The 21355-nt window shown below is 47.7% G+C and overlaps 1 protein-coding gene across 5 annotated transcripts in view; it reads left to right on the forward strand.

Moving 5' to 3' along the window:
- Window positions 1–21355, forward strand: part of nrxn3a (neurexin 3a) — a 199108-nt gene that overhangs the window by 16777 nt on the left and 160976 nt on the right. For all 5 annotated transcript variants that reach the window (XR_003976788.1, XR_003976789.1, XM_030356758.1 and 2 more), the window contains exons 3-5: window positions 171–191; window positions 997–1023; window positions 1661–1672. Coding sequence is in view for 3 of the 5 variants with exons in the window: in XM_030356758.1 (XP_030212618.1) it covers window positions 171–191; window positions 997–1023; window positions 1661–1672 (60 nt within the window). In the remaining 2 variants the exon portion in view is untranslated. The remainder of the gene's footprint in view (window positions 1–170; window positions 192–996; window positions 1024–1660; window positions 1673–21355) is intronic.

Genomic DNA, 21355 nt, shown 5'->3' on the forward strand with positions numbered 1-21355 from the left:
CCGTAGTGTCACATGCACATGGTCGAGCCCCACGCCGATCCTCTGCATGAATACAGAACGTGTTCTATAGTTGCATGATGCCTCCAACATGCAAGTGACAAGAGTGTTTTCTAATGAGTTCTCCTCTTTTTGTTTTTCTATCCTTGCTGTCTTGCCTTCATCCTTTCCAGGGGTCAACAACAAAATGCCAGGTAAGTTGAATGTGAGGAACCAACATGTCCTCTTCTCTTCACACTGTGCTCCACTGCTGCAGCATCTGCCTCTTCAGTCAGTAGAATCTCTGCTCCCATAAAGATTAGCATGGGGACCATGAGTTCTGATAGCTTTTATTCTCTTTTATATTACTAAATTAAAGACAAAGTCAAGGCTGGTCGGATCCCCTAAATGTTGGTGTCCCAGTATGTATTGATATATCCGTAGACTACCGACTGTTTCACAAACATCGACCTACACATCGGACTATATATCTTGTATATTTGGAGCTCTACCAGCACCAAGATGGTAGGGGAATCCATTAGGATCTGCTGTGGTTTCGCTTATTGTGCACAGCTTACTGTGATCAAACTACAAACTATAAAAACACTGTAGGACTTGATTCTTGTTACAAGAAATCAAAAAAAAAAATGTTACCTTGCATTGGCCCTTTATGTTAGCCCACCCTTGCAGACTGGCTTAGAAGATGAATTTAACTTTGGTAAATGTAAGTGAGTAAGTTACCTAAGTAAGTGGCACGTAGGGTCCTGGAAAATGTGGATGCCCCCTAACTCCCAAGAAGAGTGTATTATTTTTTCCTGGTGAAGCTTTCCGCCACGGGGGCCACGGCGGCAAAGCTTTGTAACCTGTCAGTGTGTTCTCCGGTGCCATCCTTTCCTAACCCCCCTGGGAAAAGATGGGTCACCTCAATACCAGAGAGTATTGGTATACCTTTGGGTTTCTGAAGTGCTCTCTCTCTCTCTTCTGTCCTTCTTTCCCTGCCCTCCCTCCTTCTCCCTCAAGGCCTCGCGCATATGATAGCCGAACAAGGTATGCCTCTTGAACTCTCTCTCCCTTCGCCTTCTCCCCAAGACAATGCATGCAGTTTAGTCTGTCGATGCGTTGTGTGTTCTGAGTAGTGATGTGCACAGAGAACGCATGCCTCTGTGTCCATCTGTACCTCCATGATGAGGTTGGTTTGGTTATTCCACTGTTAATGACAACATTGAAGACGTGGTTTTAAAAACATATTTTGTTGTGCCAACAATATTGCTTTCTTTTTCTTTTTTTAAATATTGTTATATAATTTTGCACCATCTTTTGTTTGATACAGAAGCCCCCCTAGGCAATAGGACAAAACCAAATTTCAGGAGTCTTTAATCTCGTTCAAATGAGATAAGTGGTTTTGCAGGAGATAATAAGTTGTCATTCAAACGAGATAAACCTAGATAAGCCTCTCTGGGCTTCCGTTGTGTGCCGTGATACTGTTTTGGAATGTGGTGATTGTATGCGTTAGAGTTGCACTGCATGCTGCAATTGTGCATTCATGTACAAACTACAATATGTATTCCTATACATTGGTATTGCTTTGCGTTCAGCACACTGACACTATGCCTGTCTTTTTCCCTGCCTCCCCTTCTCTTCCGTGGACGTCTCTTCTTCTCTCTCCTACCTGCCGCTCTTCTAGCTAAAAGCAAAGGTACAGCCTTTTCACAATCTCTCGTTTTCTACCTCTATGAAAAGCGCCGCTTGCTATGTGAGTGTTTTGGAGCCACGGGGTGTGTTGCTGTTTTTGTGCGTTGCTTTGTTTGCTCTCTTTAATGTTTGCTGTTTTGTGTTCCTGTGTTCGCTACTCTAATGTGTTTATACTTATTGGTTTGGCGGAGCGTTTCCTCGCGCCGGTGCCACAGTGAGGGGCTCGGATTAAGCGGGTAATTAAAGACACCCTTAATTGAAAGAGGAAGGGGCGAAGGTTGGGTTGCGCTTTGTGTGGCTTTGCTTTTGAGGCCCAAAGTGTGCTCGTACCTTTGTGGACACGAGATGATGTGAGTGAATGCAACAGGCGGGACGTGTTGGAACCCTGATTGCTTCACCGACGGCGAGCCAGGGTCTGACGGCGCCCTCGTACGGCGCGGACGTCGTCCATAGAGGATCGGTATTCACAGCTGCTGTGAGAGTGCTGATTTCTTCCCATTGAGTGGTGATTGGTGACTAGGCTGTGGCTAATCCAGAGCAGGAGGCCTCACATGGAAACACACAGACGGAAGCACAGAATTTGAGTCTCGGAAATGTTTTCTTCACTACGACCATTTCTGCTCTTTCTGCGCATATTACCTAAATGATATCTTTCCATGCAACTTCTCCTGAGACAAATGAATGACCAAGTATGAACACATTGAATGGGCCTACATGAGGATTCAACTTTCACGATGATGGTTGTTGCAATGTTCTCCTTCGGGATCAGAGACACACACACACGTCCTACATCTATCTGGAACATGCTTTCCAATAACAATTTGATCGTGGATTTGATCTCCTTAAGGGATTACAGCGATTAGGCATCAGGTCTCTGATGGTCAGAATGCTCCACTTCTACTAAAGTAATACGCATCCTGTCACAAGACTTATGGGACTCTTTGGATAATGAAAACACTGTTTCAAAATGCACATTCGGTTTTGTATGAAAGATGTTGACCTTCATGGCCGAATTCCAAACGACACACTCTACTGTTATTACTCAACTGGTACCGTTCTAGACTATAGTACTATATAATTGTAGTATATAGTCTATAACTATATACCAACGGTATACTAGAATAATTCACAGCACAAAACATTCGGTAGCGGCCCTCTTATGTGATTGATAACAGAGCATTTGTTTCTGAACTGCGCTGATAAAGGCAACATTGAATATTGTCATTTCCCATTGCTGACTCCCTGATACACCCCTCAAACACACACACACACACACACACACACACACACACACACACACACACACACACACACACACACACACACACACACACACACACACACACACACACACAAATGTTTATTCTCTTGCCTTCTGTCTCAGTCTCTTTTCTCTCTCTCTCTCTCTCTCTCTCTCTCTCTCTCTCTCTCTCTCTCTCTCTCTCTCTCTCTCTCTCTCTCTCTCTCTCTCTCTCTCTCTCTCTCTCCCTCTCCACCCGCCGTACTTCCTGTCCCTGTAGTCTAATCCCCCGCTGTAGATGGCAGACATTATTAGACATCAGGTTTCCTGTCACCTCCTGTTAGAGCCCTCCCTGTCTCAGAGTCACGGGCTGCAGAGGGAGGCTCCCCCGGCTGCACGCTCTGGGAGCAGAGCACTGTGCTCCCTACAACGTATGCTGACATACATGTGCTCTGTTCAGTCTTATTACATGGGGGCAAAGAATCATCCACAGCAAAAGATGGTCACGGCCTTGTTTATGTGTTTGGGCACACTTTGGCTCGTCACTGTTAATTCAAGGATTAGGGTCATGACTCAAGCTAAACAAAGTATTCCATATAGATTTAGTTTGTTCATTGTTTATCAAGCTTAAATTAATGATAGTCCTATTACAGTTTATTCGTTCTTTCTTTGAATTTGTTCTACAATATTAAGCAGAAACATACCCCTTTTCGCAAGCTGATGCCACTTTCTGAGATGCTGACTCCAATTTGCTAATCTCTCAGAACTCAAAATAGAGTTAGTCTTGTGTGTTATTGATTTGAAGACAAATCTGCCAATACGAAATGGACATAAATCCTTTTGTAGGACTTTGTCCTTTTGTCCTTGAAGGCCCCCAACACCCTTGGTGATCACCTTAACGCACCATCCAGTCCAGCCTCCTGTCCGCCATCACAGAGCTGTCCTCAATATCCTTTCTGCTGTTTATTATTCATGCGATATGCCCGCTTGAGTTTGACTCTGTTATCTGGCAGGAGCATCTTCCAAAGATTATGAGCTTAGATCTCCGTTATCTGCCTCCAACCCAAAGAGGATCATCTTTTGTCTGCTGAGCCCAGGAACATTTTGTCTGCTCCTGTTTTCATACTTTATCTTTTTTCCAACTTTTGGCTGAAATGTTAGCTATTTTAAATGAGCTATTTTAAATGAGCTATTTCTTTGCAAATGTCTTCGCAGATTTTCGAGAGAGAGAGAGAGAGAGAGAGAGAGAGAGAGAGAGAGAGAGAGAGAGAGAGAGAGAGAGAGAGAGAGAGAGAGAGAGAGAGAGAGAGAGAGAGAGAGAGAGAGAGAGAGAGAGAGAGAGAGAGAGAGAGAGACCTATGAAACAGTTTGCGTGTGTTGTCTAACTGGACCTGATGGGAATTGAGAAGTGGTGTCTTGGGTCGAGTAAGATTTCAAATATATCCTTATTTTGGCTCACACACACGCACACACTACAACCAGACAACACTGTGCCACAGAGTGGCAGATTGTGCCATGCACCAATACTGGCCCATGTGGCCGCGTGCCAACCGACCGACCAACACAACACACGGCCTGCCATACTGCGCCTGTGACGACAACAACAACAACACAACACACGGCCTGCCAGCACCGCCTCAGTGACGACAACAACACAACACAACAGACAGAGAGGGACAGACAGCGGGTCCTCTCACCTCTTTCTTTCATTTTTCTTTCTCTTTCTTTCTCCTTTTGTCTCTTTCTGCCCGTGTTCCTCTGCTTCTCTCAGTCGTCTCCAGTTCCCACTCTTCCTTTAGTTGGGGTAGATAGTCAGACATAGCGGGGACGTCCTGCGCTGCATGAATGAGTGGGAGCGTTTAGTGCGCACTAGCATGAATCTGACTAACATTCATGGTTGTATTATTAGATTCCCTTATTATGAGCATGCATCAATATTAATGTGCAGCAGTGTTTATTGTTGCGTGTGTAACCAAGCGTTTTCCTCCTGCTCTGACTGCCTCTCTTCTTCCTAGTTTGTTGTCTTTAGTTTCACACACTTGTCACTTTATTGGGGTGACTTTGTTCTTCCATTTTGAGTTACATCAATCTCTATGAAACTCTATGACTCTCCCAATCCAAAGGTTTGGATTGGCTGCTCCAACAATGTTATGATTGCTTATTCTTCATTGGTGTGTGTGTGTGTGTGTGTGTGTGTGTGTGTGTGTGTGTGTGTGTGTGTGTGTGTGTGTGTGTGTGTGTGTGTGTGTGTGTGTGTGTGTGTGTGTGTGTGTGTGTGTGTGTGTGTTCTTGTCCGTGTCTATGTGTCAGTGTGTGTGTGTGTGTGTGTGTGTTCATGTCCGTGTCTATGTGTCAGTGTGTGTGTGTGTGTGTGTGTGTGTGTGTGTGTGTGTGTTCATGTCCGTGTCTATGTGTCAGTGTGTGTGTGTGTGTGTGTGTGTGTGTGTGTGTGTGTGTGTGTGTGTGTGTGTGTGTGTGTGTGTGTGTGTGTGTTCATGTCCGTGTCTATGTGTCAGTGTGTGGGTGTGTGTGTCTGTGTGTGTGTGTGTGTGTGTGTGCGTGTGCGTGCGTGTGTGTGTGTGTGTTCTTGTCCGTGTCTATGTGTCAGTGTGTGGGTGTGTGTGTTTGGTAAAGAAGCTGTCTTGGTGTTTCTCAGGGGGGCAGGGATGAGCTCACTTGCTGTGTAATGAGTTGCGGTGTCATTATGCAAATATATTTATAATTTGCTAATGAGCTAATCAGGTCTGATTGCGTTGCAGAGGTGCCTCCTCTCGCTAACCTTGAGGAGACATCGGTAATCAAGTCCCGATCAGGATAGAGGATTTCTCGAAGCCTGTCACACCATGATGTTTGCACGTGCACACACACATACAGGCACGCACACACACACACACACACACACACACACACACACACACACACACACACACACACACACACACACACACACACACACACACACGTGCGCGCAAACACAACCAAGTCACTAAGACTCGAAGTCTAACGTGACCTCCAACAGGGAAATATCAGAAAATATTTATCAACACATTGATCACCGGGGGATTAATGTAAATATTTGTCACATATCCTCTTACAATGTTTTGATGAAGCACAGAATGAAACATTCGTTTCTTTTAATTATACCGGACCTTATCCGCTTTCATACCTCTGAGAAAACTCCCCAACAACGTGTTTACCGGGACTCACACACACGTCAGTCCTCCCGGAGGATCGGGGCACGTCTCAGAGCGGTTGGCTCCAGTCCCACCATGACTCAGCACATCTCTCCGCCCCGGTCGGCGTGGGTTTGGTGTTCTAGCACCGGGACCTGACACCTGGCCCAGCGACCTCCTACCGCCTGGGGTTCTGAAGCTCGCGCTGCAGGACGTTTAAATCCTCAAACCCGACCGAGGAGAGCAGGCGCTTCTCAGAGGGTCAGAGAAAGGACTGCGTGAGGCAGACCCCAGCGGCCCATTGAGGCAGAAGAGAGAATTACAAGATTAATACAGGACTGAAAATCAAGAGTTTGAACTACACATTCAGTTGCCAAGACAGCGGAAGAGTGTTGCTACAGACGAGTGATTACTGTATGGGTCCGTCATAGTCGGCCATATTGTCCTTCTTCATGTTTAAGGGAAAAGGCGACAGTTGAACCAACTGACTCACTTTAATAAACAGACTCAGTTTAATCAACAGACTCAGTTGAACCAACTGACTCACTTTAATAAACAGACTCAGTTTAATCAACAGACTCAGTTTAATAAACAGACTCAGTCTAATAAACAGACTCAGTTTAATCAACAGACTCAGTTTAATAAACAGACTCAGTTTAATCAACAGACTCAGTTTAATCAACACTCAGTTTAATAAACAGACTCAGTTTAATCAACAGACTCAGTTTAATAAACAGACTCAGTTTAATAAACAGACTCAGTTTAATAAACAGACTCAGTTTAATCAACAGACTCAGTTGAACCAATTTACTCAGTTTAATCAACACTCAGTTTAATCAACAGACTCAGTTTAATCAACAGACTCAGTTTAATCAACAGACTCAGTTTAATAAACAGACTCAGTTTAATAAACAGACTCGGTTTAATCAACAGACTCGGTTTAATAAACAGACTCAGTTTAATGAACTGACTCAGTTTAATAAACAGACTCAGTTTAATCAACTGACTCGGTTTAATCAACTGACTCAGCTGACTTTTTTTACCCTTTGCATTTCCCCCTCCTATTGTGTGGTTGGTGAGCATTTTTTAAGCATATAGTCAAGTCAACTATATTTATAACTTCCATTGAATACACAAGGCAGACTCAATGTGTTTCATGCAATCAAACAAACAAACCTAACAGGGATGTGTCTTAAAACAACGACTGTTATCCTTCAGAAAACCAACGCTCGGTCTCTAACCCGGTCTCTAAACCCGGTCTCTAAACCCGGTCTCTAAACCCGGTCTCTAAACCCGGTCTCTAAACCCGGTCTCTAAACCCGGTGCCCTTCACTGTCTCCCTGCCGTACCACCGGGAGCTGCTGTCATTAGATTAGCTAGCAGCCTAATTAGTCTTATCTATCAGTGTGTTAAACGTTGCCGCGTGCGCGTGTGCGTGCGCGTGTGCGTGTGCGTGTGTGTGTGTGTGTTGATTAAGCTCTTCTCTACAATGTAAACACGCTGCACATTGAGAATCAGGGGAGAGGAGTGATGAGAGTCCTGTCCGTTGTGTCTGGTTTATTTTTGTGCAGATGTGCGTTTCTTTTCTTCATTATGTGTGTGTATGCTGGATATGTTGGTGGTGATTTAGTGTGTGTTGCTTCTCTCCATGCTGGTGTCCATTGCGTGGTGTTGGGTTGGTGTGTTAGTTGTGTACACTGTGTGTGTGTGCTTGTTGCGTGTCCACCCACACTGTGTGTGTGTCTGTGTTGCGTGTCCACCCACCCTGTGTGTTGTGTGCGTGCGCTGAACACGCGGTTGTGTTAATGTTCCCCATTGATCCTCATCAGCGGGCTCCCTCACCTCACAGGTCCATAACATCCCAACAAGTACATCCCAGGTTTGGTTTGGCCCTATGGCGTCGCCATGGTGACCTTCACACCCGCCTTCCTCCATCGACACACGTGCACGCACGCACATACACACAAATACTTGCACGCACGCACATGCAAGCAGGACCACCCTGCAGCGGCCCGAGGTCTTGGCGTGTTGTGTGATCCCTGATGTGTAACCTCGTGTCGATAGCGTGTTCCGGGTTCACTGCAGAGACAGTTCTGGTCTCTGCTGGGTTGAGCCAATCTGGGAGTGAAACACGTAGCTGTTGTTAGCCGGTGTTATTCATTGTTTGTTTACTCCCTTCATTCAGTGAGGGATAAACAGCGCTATAAAACATTGTCGATGGTTTTTATTCGTGTTCCAACCATTTCACATCCAAGGCGCAGAAGTCCCGGGGAACAGAGGTGTCCTCTCTCCGTTCTGATTGGCTGTCTTCTAGTTAGGTGTGGTCCTCGCTCCGTTCTGATTGGCTGTCCTTCAGTTAGGTGTGGTCCTCTCTCCGTTCTGATTGGCTGTCTTCCAGTTAGGTGTTGTCCTCGCTCCGTTCTGATTGGCTGTCGTCCAGGGGGGTGCAGCAGCAGGGACAGTCTATGGTTACTGGTGCGCTGCCACAGCTAAATGAAAGGGTCCATAATTGATGCCATGGGGTGCGCCGGTGTTTAACCCGATATGAGCCCTATGAGGAGGCCAGGAGTCCTCCGTCCCACCACACATCGGTCGCTCCACGCCCGTTTAGGTCGGCACGATTGGATCGTGTGTGTGTGTGTGTGTGTGTGTGTGTGTGTGTGTGTGTGTGTGTGTGTGTGTGTGTGTGTGTGTGTGTGTGTGTGTGTGTGTGTGTGTGTGTGTGTGTGTGTGTGTGTGTGCACGCGTGAGGCAGGTTGAGCATTGTGTGTGTGTGTGTGTGTGTGTGTGTGTGTGTGTGTGTGTGTGTGTGTGTGTGTGTGTGTGCGCGTGCATACTTGCATGTGTGGACAGGGATTGTTTGTTGGTTTTCAGAAAGCAATTCAGTCAATGCTAGCACAAGCGACGTAAACAGCCCATCGAACACACACACACACACACACACACACACACACAGTCCCATTAGGGCGGCAGTAGGAGCTGATCATGGTTGATCACGTTGTTACCTCCCAGCAGAGCGAGGATCCGAGGGGGAAAACAACAGCCGCCATAAAACAGAGTGAGTCCAGTAATGCAGGTTACATTTAGGCTAATCTCCCCTGTCAGCGCCCTGTTGCCGTGGCGACGTACCCCCCCCCCCCCCCCCCCCACACACACACACACACACACACACACACACACACACACACACACACACACACACACACACACACACACACACACACACACACACAGCCAAACACACAAACATACACACACCCACAGTGAAAGACAGCTCCTCAGATTATCAGGAAGAGATTAGCTTCTCTGCTTTGGAATCCCTTCAACATTGCCAATATACACTTATATACTCATTCTTAACATCTTTTTCTGACACATAAACCTGTTCCCAGGTTCTTATCGACATTCCCAATGTAGAGTCGCTGTGTTATCGATTAATGCTAGATATAGTTGGGGTTAGGGACTCGTTCTTTCAGGTTCAATGTAAAAACAATTCACAGTATTCCATTGACTGTAAGAGCTGTCCCATTTCCCAGACATGCTGTGCATCAGGTGTGAATGGTGCTGTGCTACGTGCCCAGCCTGCCTTCCTCTGAATGATGAGGTGAACGTGACAGTAATGGACGAGGATCCATCCATTAGGTCAAATGTTGGCAGACATATTAAATCGAGGGCTGCAATATAGAAGGACATTCGGTTGGCGTGTAGATTCAAGCGATAATTCTAACCATGACAACGGTATTATGATGCTCGGTAATAATCCTGAAAAGGTAATGAAAGATTTGAACGTGTTTATTTGTAACCTATTGTATATTGGAGGATATTTATAATGTCAGGGACTGTGTGTGTGTGTGTGTGTGTGTGTGTGTGTGTGGGGGGGGGGGGGGCAGTCCCTCTCCAACCCATCTCTCTGTCTCATCACCCCATGACTCTGCTCTGCTTCGGCCCTTATCCATTCGGTGAACCTTCCCTCTCGGCCCAACACTGTAACAGATCCAACGTGCACACGTGTTCACCCCGGGTATCCTCACCTCCACAGGCCCACATGATGGAACTCATTTTAGCCTTCATAGTGTTCGGCACATCTGAGATGTGTCAACTATTGTCCTGCATTAAGGAATATTGTAGGATCCCTTTCATGGGTTCTGGTATGTCCTTCCGACACTTTGAATCCAAGGTTTCTTTGTGACGATATGATATTGTATTGCATTTGTTCTTTTTACCTATATTTTCTACCATGTTGTTGGATCCTGCCTTCACCTTTTTAAAGGCCCACAGTTAACCGTAACCTTGACTATCTCTGTAATTATACCCCACAGGGGTCAGTGTAGTGAGCCGCCCTGTATCGATGACAGCGGGCGATAGAGTGACACTGAAGGGCTCGCTTTGTTGTTGGTCTCGTCTGCCAGTTCAGAGCCAAGGGACTCCTGAAAAACAACCTTCAGTACAACGCTACACAGTGTGGGGTTACTGGAACCAACAGAATTACTTTCTATTTCCAAGATGGAGTCCGACCTCCAATGGTTCTCTACTTCTCAGCTGATGATAGATGATAAATGATAGATTGATGATGGATAGATAGATGATAGACGTATACTTTACTGATCCCAAGGGGATGCCCACCAAACACATCGCAGTAGTATGGCAGTGCTGCGTCCTCGCCTAGTTTAGATCAGGCACGCTGCTTTGCCTTGAGAGAAAGTATTGCGCCCCAAAATAACTTTGCGCAGTCTTAACTATTGGCGAGGGAAACGGCAACACAAAATATCATTGGTTGTCATTCAAGTATATTCAAGAATGGAAAACAGCAGGTAGCTCAGCTGCTGCCGCCGTGTGCAGGGACACCACGAGCCAGCCCTCCTGGAGACTCCCTAGTCTGCCTGGAGAGGCTCCAGTGCCAGGATGCCGTTCACACGCTCCCTCTAGACCCGAGCACGGATCCCCATCCAGGGGAAACCCTGAGAGTGCTTCAGTTATTAGACACAGATACCAAGGTGACACTGAGCGGGTCGGCTCGGTTACTACGGCGATGGTTAATGAGAGCAGGGCAGTGGGACAGCAGGCAGAGCTGTTCTTATCTCCCACAGTCGGGATCGGGAGTGATCGGTCATGGGAAGGGGGTGGGAACGCCGGAAAACCACACGCCAAAAGAGAGCTGAGGAAAAAGATCTTCCTTTTGTGTTTCATTATTTTATACATATGTATGTATGTATGTATGTATGTATATGTGTGTGTGTGTGTGTGTATATATATATATATATATATATATATATATATATATATATATATATATATATAAAAATCATTTAAAGCGAGATAAAAGCAAGAAAAAAAGTATACAAAATTAATTGCCAAGAAGTGAACTTGAATCTATACGTGGAATTGATACGTATTGCACAATTTCAGTAAAAACAAAACAAAAGATATATATATATACAGTATATCGCTATATGTTATACATAATATAGAGAAGATGAGTTTGCAGTATGAGAATAAATATCAAACTTAATAGCTCTAATAAAGAACAGCAGCGGCACGGCAGTGAGGACACGACGGCACCACAACGACCATGAAAGGGCCAATCCCCCCCCCGAGTGTTATAGCTACATGGAGGAGATCGCTCCCCCAACGCAGCGACGCTCAGAAGGAGAAAATAACCCAGGTGGTGGGGGGGATGGGGACGGGGGACGGGACGGGGGGGGGGGGGGCACTCTAGGGGAGGAATAACACAGCGCCGATCAGAGGAAACGATTAAATGGAGGCTCCTCTTGAGAATGCTTCCCCCTCACCCCCTCACCCCCTCATCCCTCTCTCTCCTCCCTAAAAACCCTGAGGGGGGAGAGAGAGGAGGGAGGTGACCAGAGAGGGAGGGGGAGGGGGTGCAGAGGGGAGAGAGAGAGAGGGAGAGAGGGAGAGAGAGAGAGAGAGAGAGAGAGAGGGAGGGATGGGAGGAGGCAGGGAGAGAGGAGGAGAGAGAGAGAGAGATGGGAGGAGGCAGAATGAGAGGGGAGGAGAGAGGGAGAGATGGGGAGAGAAAAGAGGCCGTGCAAAAGAGTGTGAGAAAAAGAGTGAGTGAAAGAGTGATAGAGAGATTACTGCCGAGCATGCGCCCTGTTATCTTAATGAGATGGTGGTGTGCCCTCCCCCGATCCTTCTCCTATTGGTGTGTGTGTGTGTGTGTGTGTGTGTGTGTGTGTGTGTGTGTGTGTGTGTGTGTGTGTGTGTGTGTGTGTGTGTGTGTGTGTGTGTGTGTGTGTGTGTGTGTGTGTGTGTGTGTCTCCAAAGCAAAAGTCTACTCTGCAATCCTGCATCAAAGGTTTTTGACTTTTAGTCACAACATACCCTTCCACATTATTTATTCAATTAACCGTTTTAATGTATACATTGACAAAGGAAGTGCCTCCTAAATATCAACACATGCACAAGCTACGCAAATGTACACATACCTTTTTGAGCATGTTTGGAACCACACACGCACGCACGCACGCACGCACGCACGCACGCACACGCACACGCACACACCTACACACACCTACACACACACACACACACACACACACCTTCAATCATTTCTCCCTATTCGTGGAGCCTGATGTTAACAGTTCAGTTGCTCTCTGCTCTATAACTGCTTCAGTATATCTTTTGTTTTCTTTCATCTTTTTTCTGCAATTTGAGTGACCTGCCCCCCCTCTTACTGAAAAGCAGGTCTGTGTGCATGTGGGAGAGCTGGGGGGGGGGGGCTGTAGAGAAGGGAATGGGGGAAATGGGAGCCTTTTTCCCATTACGGGTAGTGACATTTCATTTGGACTCCATCATTCATTTCTCTCTCTCTCTCTCTCTCTCTCTCTCTCTCTCTCTCTCTCTCTCTCGTCTCTCTCTCTCTCTCTCTCTCTCTCTCTCTCTCTCTCTCTCTCTCTCTCTCTCTCTCTCTCTCTCTCTCTTCCCTCTTTTTCTCTCTCTCTCTCTCTCTCTCTCTCTCTCTCTCTCTCTCTCTCTCTCTCTCTCTCTCTCTCTCTCTCTCTCTCTCTCTCTCTCTCTCTCTCTCTCTCTCTTCCCTCTTTTTCTCTCTCTCTCTCTCTCTCTCTCTCTCTCTCTCTCTCTCTCTCTCTCTCTCTCTCTCTCCCCTCTTTTTCTCTCTTTCTCTCTCTCGTCGTCGTCCCTCTCTCTCTCTCTGCCCCCCCCCCCCCCCCCCCCTCCCCCCCCCCCCTGGTCTTTACTATGCACGTATGTGCATAGTAAAGAGTAAAGTGTGTGTGTGTGTGTGTGTGTGTGTGTGATTGTGTGCAATGCAAGGTGTGTAAGTCCAGTAGAATGTTATTTTAATAGTCTTTTAATGGCCTCGGCCCACGCCAGGGTGACACAATGCAGTCCTGGGCCGGCTGGGCTAGTCTGAGTAGCGGGGGCTTTGTGAGTGATTGGCCCGGCTATAAAGGATAAAGAGCCACTCGCTGGGTGCACTTGTACGGGGACTGGCTGCCTCTCTATTCATTACAGCGTTTGGCGTGTTTTAAGTTCTCCTAAGTTTGATTGATGATCCCTTGTGTGCGTGTTAATGTGTTGGACAGGCGAGCGCTAGGATGCATCACGCTCCCCAGTCTGGGTCCTACCTGGTGGGTGTTCTGCGCTCTGGACTGAACCGCTCAAAGGGAGGAGGGACACCTCCCCGCCCACTGCATGCATCACACAGAGACAGCAACAGGGTACTGGGAGACAGAACTGGGAGGAGGGACACCTCCCCGCCCACTGCATGCATCACACAGAGACACCAGCAGGGTACTGGGAGACAGAACTGGGAGGAGGGACGCCTCCCCGCCCACTGCATGCATCACACAGAGACACCAACAGGGTACTGGGAGACAGAACTGGGAGGAGGTTCTGGTGGACCGCGTCTACAGGTCCAGGAGAGGCAGCAGCCGGGCCTGCTCATCGGGCGCCAGCGGGGGGGCGATGGGAGTGATGGGGGGCTCCTTGATTGGCTGTTTGGAGCGTCAGAGGGGTGGGGGGGGGCTGGTGGAGGTGGTGGAGGTCAGATGGAGGTGGTGGAGGTCAGATGGGGTGGTGGAGGTCAGATGGAGGTGGTGGAGGTGGTGGAGGTCAGATGGAGGTGGTGGAGGTCAGATGGAGGTCAGATGGAGGTGGTGGAGGTCAGATGGGGTGGTGGAGGTCAGATGGAGGTCAGATGGAGGTGGTGGAGGTCAGATGGGGTGGTGGAGATCAGATGGAGGTCAGATGGAGGTGGTGGAGGTCAGATGGGGTGGTGGAGGTCAGATGGAGGTCAGATGGAGGTGGTGGAGGTCAGATGGGGTGGTGGAGGTCAGATGGAGGTGGTGGAGGTCAGATGGAGGTGGTGGAGGTCAGATGGAGGTCAGATGGAGGTGGTGGAGGTCAGATGGAGGTGGTGGAGGTCAGATGGAGGTGGTGGAGGTCAGATGGGGTGGTGGAGGTCAGATGGAGGTCAGATGGAGGTGGTGGTGGAGGTGGTGGAGGAGGAGGTGGAGGTCAGATGGAGGTGGTGGAGGTCAGATGGAGGTGGTGGAGGTGGTGGAGGAGGAGGTGGAGGTCAGATGGAGGTGGTGGAGGTCAGATGGAGGTCAGATGGAGGTGGTGGAGGTGGTGGAGGTCAGATGGAGGTCAGATGGAGGTCAGATGGAGGTGGTGGAGGTGGTGGAGGTGGAGGTCAGATGGAGGTGGTGGAGGTCAGATGGAGGTCAGATGGAGGTCAGATGGAGGTGGTGGAGGTCAGATGGAGGTGGTGGAGGAGGAGGTGGAGGTCAGATGGAGGTGGTGGAGGTCAGATGGAGGTGGTGGAGGTCAGATGGAGGTCAGATGGAGGTGGTGGAGGTCAGATGGAGGTGGTGGAGGAGGTGGTGGAGGTGGTGGAGGTCAGATGGAGGTGGTGGAGGTCAGATGGAGGTCAGATGGAGGTGGTGGAGGTCAGATGGAGGTGGTGGAGGAGGAGGTGGAGGTCAGGTGGAGGTCAGATGGAGGTGTTGGAGGTGGTGGAGGTCAGATGGAGGTGGTGGTGGAGGTGGTGGAGGTCAGATGGAGGTGGTGGAGGAGGAGGTGGAGGTCAGGTGGAGGTCAGATGGAGGTGTTGGAGGTGGTGGAGGTCAGATGGAGGTGGTGGTGGAGGTGGTGGAGGTCAGATGGAGGTGGTGGAGGTCAGATGGAGGTGGTGGTGGAGGTGGTGGAGGTCAGATGGAGGTGGTGGAGGTCAGATGGAGGTGGTGGAGGTCAGATGGGGTGGTGGAGGTCAGATGGAGGTGGTGGAGGTGGTGGAGGTCAGATGGAGGTGGTGGAGGTCAGATAGAGGTGGTGGAGGTGATGGAGGTGATGGAGGTCAGATGGAGGTGAAGGAGGTGGTGGAGGTGGTGGTGGTGGAGCTGGTGGTGGAGGTGGTGGAGGTGGTGGAGGTGGTGGCGGAGGTGGTGGAGTTGGTGGAGGTGGTGGAGGTGGTGGTGGAGGTGGTGGTGGTGGTGGAGGTGGTGGAGGTGGTGGTGGTGGAGGTGGTGGAGGTGGTGGTGGTGGAGGTGGTGGTGGTGGTGGTGGTGGTGGAGCTGGTGGAGGTGGTGGAGGTGGTGGTGGTGGAGGTGGTGGAGGTGGAGGTGGTGGAGGTGGTGGTGGGGGTGGTGGTGGAGGTGATGGAGGTCAGATGGAGGTGAAGGAGGTGGTGGAGGTGGTGGTGGAGGTGGAGGTGGTGGTGGCGGAGGTGGTGGTGGAGGCGGTGGTGGTGGTGGTGGAGGCGGTGGAGGTGGTGGTGGAGGTGGTGGTGGAGGTGGCTGCATTGAGGAGGGCCTCTGTTGTATCTGCTGTCGAGTTGCAGGAAGTCTGACGCAGACTCGGTGGATCAGACTCCGAACCCCTGGAGTCCAACCCTCCACCGCTAGTCTCTCGCTCCCTGCAATTTAGACATCAAATACGTCTCCCGTTCTTCGCCCCGTTCGTTCAGCAGAAAGGAATACCTGTGATTACCCTTCTACCTCTCTGCTGCTTTTTGCATGTGTGAACATTCCCCGCAATGTACTTTTGTGCACCAAAGCGTGGGTATTTTTAAGAGCTGTGCTACTGTGTCGAAACCAGCTCGCAAGCTATGAGGGGAGATGTGTGTGAACCTGCAGACATGCTGATTAGGGTTTGATTGAGTTTGAGACAATGGTATAATACAACAGTAGAGGTGTGTACAGGAAGTGGCCCGTGTATGGTGTGGGCCCCAGCTTTAAGAGTTGCCCCCTCCCTCCCGGTGTTCCCGTGTTGCATCACGCCGTGAAGCTGGGGATTTCATTTTGACGAGCAAAACATCTTTCATCTCTCTCGGGTAAAAGTTTCTCCCCAGTCTGAGTCTAGTAGTGCTGGAGGATAATCACTTTCCGAATTATGCAAATGGGAAGAGATCTGGTGTTTCAATGTTGAAGGTGACCTTGGTTAGTTCAGTATTATGGCTCAGCAAATTACAACAAGGGTACTATCAGATAGAGTCAGACGAAGCGGATATCCACACCACGTTAAGACAGAACATATGAGGCTAACGCGATTCGCTGATTGATCTAGCTCGCTGATTACCTCGCCCCATCTTATTCCCTGTTGGCATAATTTAACCCACTAAGTATTTGCTTTAGCTTTTAAATTAATGAGGTTTTGGCTCAGGTAAAGAATATTGTCATGTTGTTATTGGAAATTAAAGGAGTTTTTTCTGCTTTTGCGGTATACCTCTGGGCTATATATGTGGCCCATTGAGGTTTTTAACATTTATAGGCTCAGATAACAGAAGTCTATTCTGTCTCATTCTGAATGCTTCTTACAGGGGAGATCCGATTTGAGGCCTCAAACACCACAGTGCTTTATTTGATCAGAGGTCATTGTAGTCCACAGAGTGGGATCGCTATCTCAATGTCCTCGGTCTGGGGGCCCAGGCTCATATATTCACTCCCACTGTACGCCGCCAGCAGAGAGAGAATTCAATTATGGCTGAAGTGAATAAGGTATAGAATAGCAGAAAGATGTGTTTCCCGAGATTACAATACACAGCGTCATTACAAATCTTTGATATCAATAAAAAAATCAATAAAACCAAACAAAATGGCTTCTGCAAAATTAGTCAGAATATATTTGATGTCATTTGACTTTACGGCCAGACGTTGTTCTGCTCCTACGACCACACTATCACGGACTGTACGAGTCCCACGCTAAAGCCACCCATGAGCTCCCCTCTGCTGGCCGGAGCCCCCATGGTCACCCAGAGCCTGCAATGCTGCTGCAGTACCTATTTGCATTTCTGGATGGCGGCCACTGCCTCGCCCCTGAGGGGATTGGCTGAGCACAGAAAGTGCTTTTAGGTCTGCTCCCCTCTTTAGAAGTAGCCCCTGGGCGCGACGGCAGAGCGTGTGCGACCCAAGTCGTGCTTCTGTCAGTGGTCTTGGCGCCCGGCCAAAGGCAGCCATGCGTGTAACGAGCTGAGCTGCTCCACAGCTGATAGGCCGGCCAGCAAGGCCTTCCCAGGCGCCTTCGGGCAGAGAGCGAGGCAGCTCATCTGCTGGTCCAGGGTCTGCTGCCGGGTCCTGTTTTATTTTTTTACTGATGCCAGTGTGCACGTACACAATCAAAGAATACTTTAATAATCTGAGTCTGGGTTCTTGTGGTTGTGAATCTCAATATGTATCAATTGAATCAAAGGAAACACGACCTCAAAGCCTTCCTCCCACCCTCCTCTCCATCAACCTCTATCTGCCTCTGGCCATCTATCAGAAAGAAGTGGAAACAAATGACTCATCTAGTGTGTGTGTGTGTGTGTGTGTGTGTGTGTGTGTGTGTGTGTGTGTGTGTGTGTGTGTGTGTGTGTGTGTGTGTGTGTGTGTGTGTGTGTGTGTGTGTGTGTGTGTGTGTGTGTTCTCATGCTGTTGACAGTAGCATATTTTCTCTATTCCTCCAAGTGTGAAGCCTTCCTCTGGGGCATCACTATACTCTTCAGAGTAGAATGAAAGCACCTATTTGGAGGGGCGGCCCACTGATGGATGTGGTGTGCTATGAGCTGCAGTGCCATGTGTGTTTGCCACTACGATAGTTGGGGAGGCCTGCCCCCTCAGTAGATACAACGCTCAATTTAAAATATGGCCTAGCGGCCCACACAAACACTTTCAGCACTGATTCAGTTCACTAAATGCTTTTTGTTTTCCTCCACTCGATTTATCTGGTCCAGGGGTCAGAATCCCAAGACACACACAAACTGGCTTGGTAAATATATCTTGCCATCTGAGCAGATTTCTTGGTAAACATTGAGTTATGTGATGTTTAACCCGGTCGATAAAGACTTGGGTTTTAGATTCCCTGTGTGTGTGCTTGGATTGGTTTATGAGCATTTATTTATGTATCATGGGGTGACTAATGGTTCTGTCATCGCATGGTTGTTCTGTCACACCCAAATGTTTTTATTTCTTCATTTGGATACAGTTTATTATATGTTGCTGTGATTGCCCTCTTTCACAATGCAAGGAGGACAACTTATGTAAGAATTTATTTTGGTGGTCAGCTGCGCCCTACATCTTTTGAATAAGGTGTCATTACCTGCCAATACTGTTTGTGTTATTGTTAACCCCTTCACAACTGAATGACAGTCCCTGACATACATATGCCTTCTCATGCATTGTGATTGCCTCTTAGATAATAAATAAATAAATAAATAAATAAATATATATATATATATATATATATATATATATATATATATATATATATATATATATATATATATATATATATTTACTTTATCAATCCCAGTAGTCCTAATACATTAGGACTACTCTTTCAAGGGTCGACTAGAATGTGAGGAGCATTCTTCATTATATTATGGGGTGTGGAAGCCCATACAGCACATGCACACAACACACAACATACAGCACAACATGCACTAGCTCACTGTTGGATTAGCTTCTGCCTTTTTTGTCTTCTAATAACACACACATTAATAACACACATAATGTACACACACTATTGTGCCATAAGTTCAAGGCCTTTGGTTTAAGTGAAAGCTCTTTTGGTCGCTGGGCTATTTCCGTCCATATGTACGATAACTGCTTCTTCTGCGCTACTTAATCATTCCTATCCTGTGTGTGTGTGTGTGTGTGTGTGTGTGTGTGTGTGTGTGTGTGTGTGTGTGTGTGTGTGTGTGTGTGTGTGTGTGTGTGTGTGTGTGTGTGTGTGTGTGTGTGTGTGTTACTTCTCTCTGCTCGGAAGTCCTCAGAGCAGAATAAAAATACAGTCCGACCCAAGCCATAAATGGGCAGTATTTATAGACAATAAATACCCAAGTACTATTTCAGTTTGTGTGTGTGTGTGCTCGTGTGTGTGCTCGTGTGTGCAACTCATATTCAGTAGTTGGCATCAAGGTTGTCACTCTGAAAATAAACAATAGCTGTGATGAGGTATGTTCTAATTCAAACAAACAAACAGGCACAAAAAATACAAACCACGTACAAACCGCTGGGCATATAAAAATAGCAACAGGCTTAAACCAAACGAGATTCAACTAAACTTAATCTGTCAGTTAATCCTTCCTGCTGTGAGTATGGGAATAGGGGTCAAATGAATGCAGATGAATAATTGAATTGATTATCCACTGTTTGTCTCATATGTACAGCAGCAAACAGAGTATATACCTGAATCCTTACGACTGCATTGATTTAATGATCAACTACTAACTTTTATTCTGATTAGTAGGTTTTGAATTTTCTGAGCAAAAGCGATTTTTTAGCACGACTATAATTTGTTTACTTAACTTTACAATGCGTATGATCAGAATATGTGCTGAAAGTCCAAACAAAACAATTAAAATCAGAGAGGTTGTGACATCAGAATCCTGGTGACATCAGATCCCAGTGATATTAGGGCACAACAGGAAAAACCATGAAGATTCATCAATTCTACCTCAGCTGTCATCGAATTATTTGCAATAATGACTCAGAATTAACATTTCTCGCATAAGAAAACTGGCAGCAGACTCTATTGTTTCTCTTCTTGTGTTCAAGTGTTGGCATTTAGCGAAGCAGCGTCTCTGCTGTGCTCTGTTCAGAGCAGCGTCTCTGTTGTGCTCTGTTCAGAGCAGTGTCTCTGCTGTGCTCTGCGTTCAGAGCAGCGTCTCCGTTGTGCTCTGCGTTCAGAGCAGTGTCTCTGCTGTGCTCTGCGTTCAGAGCAGCGTCTCCGTTGTGCTCTGCGTTCAGAGCAGCGTCTCCGTTGTGCTCTGCGTTCATAGCAGCCGTGCATGTTCCCGCTGTAACAGGGAGGCGGGTCCTATTGTGCTGAGGTCCCAATGTCACTCCAAGAGCCCGATGCCCAATTGACTACATGACCCAAAACCTCAAGGGATGTGTGTGTGGTTGTATGTGTGTGTGTATGTTAGTCTGAATGTGTCTCTGTGTTAGCCAGAATGTGTGTGTGTGTGCGTGTGTGTATGTTTATGACTGATATATATGCACACATATTCTCCCTTTGGCAAAACAGTCCTGTCTAGTCGGGTGATGTTCACACGCACAAATACACACATGCACACAAACAAAGACCTCCTACTTGTTTCTTGTGCGCCTTTCATACACTTCATCCGTCTTCAGAAGCTATTGTTTGTGCGTTGCTCTGGGACCTTTGGAGACTTTATCGTTGGCCGCATCTAGCGTCCGCTAGCTCTGGAGACACACGGGGAGATATCAGCTCAGAGCATGGCACGGAACTGGCACTATCGCTGGATGGTTAGAGAGAGAGAGAGAGAGAGAGAGAGAGAGAGAGAGAGAGAGAGAGAGAGAGAGAGAGAGAGAGAGAGAGAGAGAGAGAGAGAGAGAGAGAGAGAGAGAGAGAGAGAGAGAGAGAGAGAGAGAGAGAGAGAGAGACTGCTGCTGCTGCCTTGAAGGGCTGACCTTTCAGTGTCAATCACGTAGCATTACGCAGAGCGCACGGCCAACATGGTCGTGTGTGTGTAGTAGTGTGGGTCCATTGGGGGGGGGGGGGTTTGAATGGGTTGATTGAAGCACATGTACCATGGAACCAAATTAGTCCAATTGCACAGGGCAATCTCTAATCAGCCTCCTCTCTTCTGCCGCTGTGACCGATGACATTATCAGGCTGATGAGAAGATGTGAGTGTGTGTGTGTTGTGATGCGGTCTTCATCTTTGTGTGTGTGTGTGTGTGTGTGTGTGTGTGTGTGTGTGTGTGTGTGTGTTGTAATGTATGAAAGGCCAAAGAGGTCAAGCCTTCCTAGCCGTGCGCTTTCTTATGGTACATAGCTCATCGAAA

Source organism: Gadus morhua, chromosome 5 (assembly GCF_902167405.1).
Source record: "Gadus morhua chromosome 5, gadMor3.0, whole genome shotgun sequence".
NCBI lineage: Eukaryota > Metazoa > Chordata > Actinopteri > Gadiformes > Gadidae > Gadus > Gadus morhua.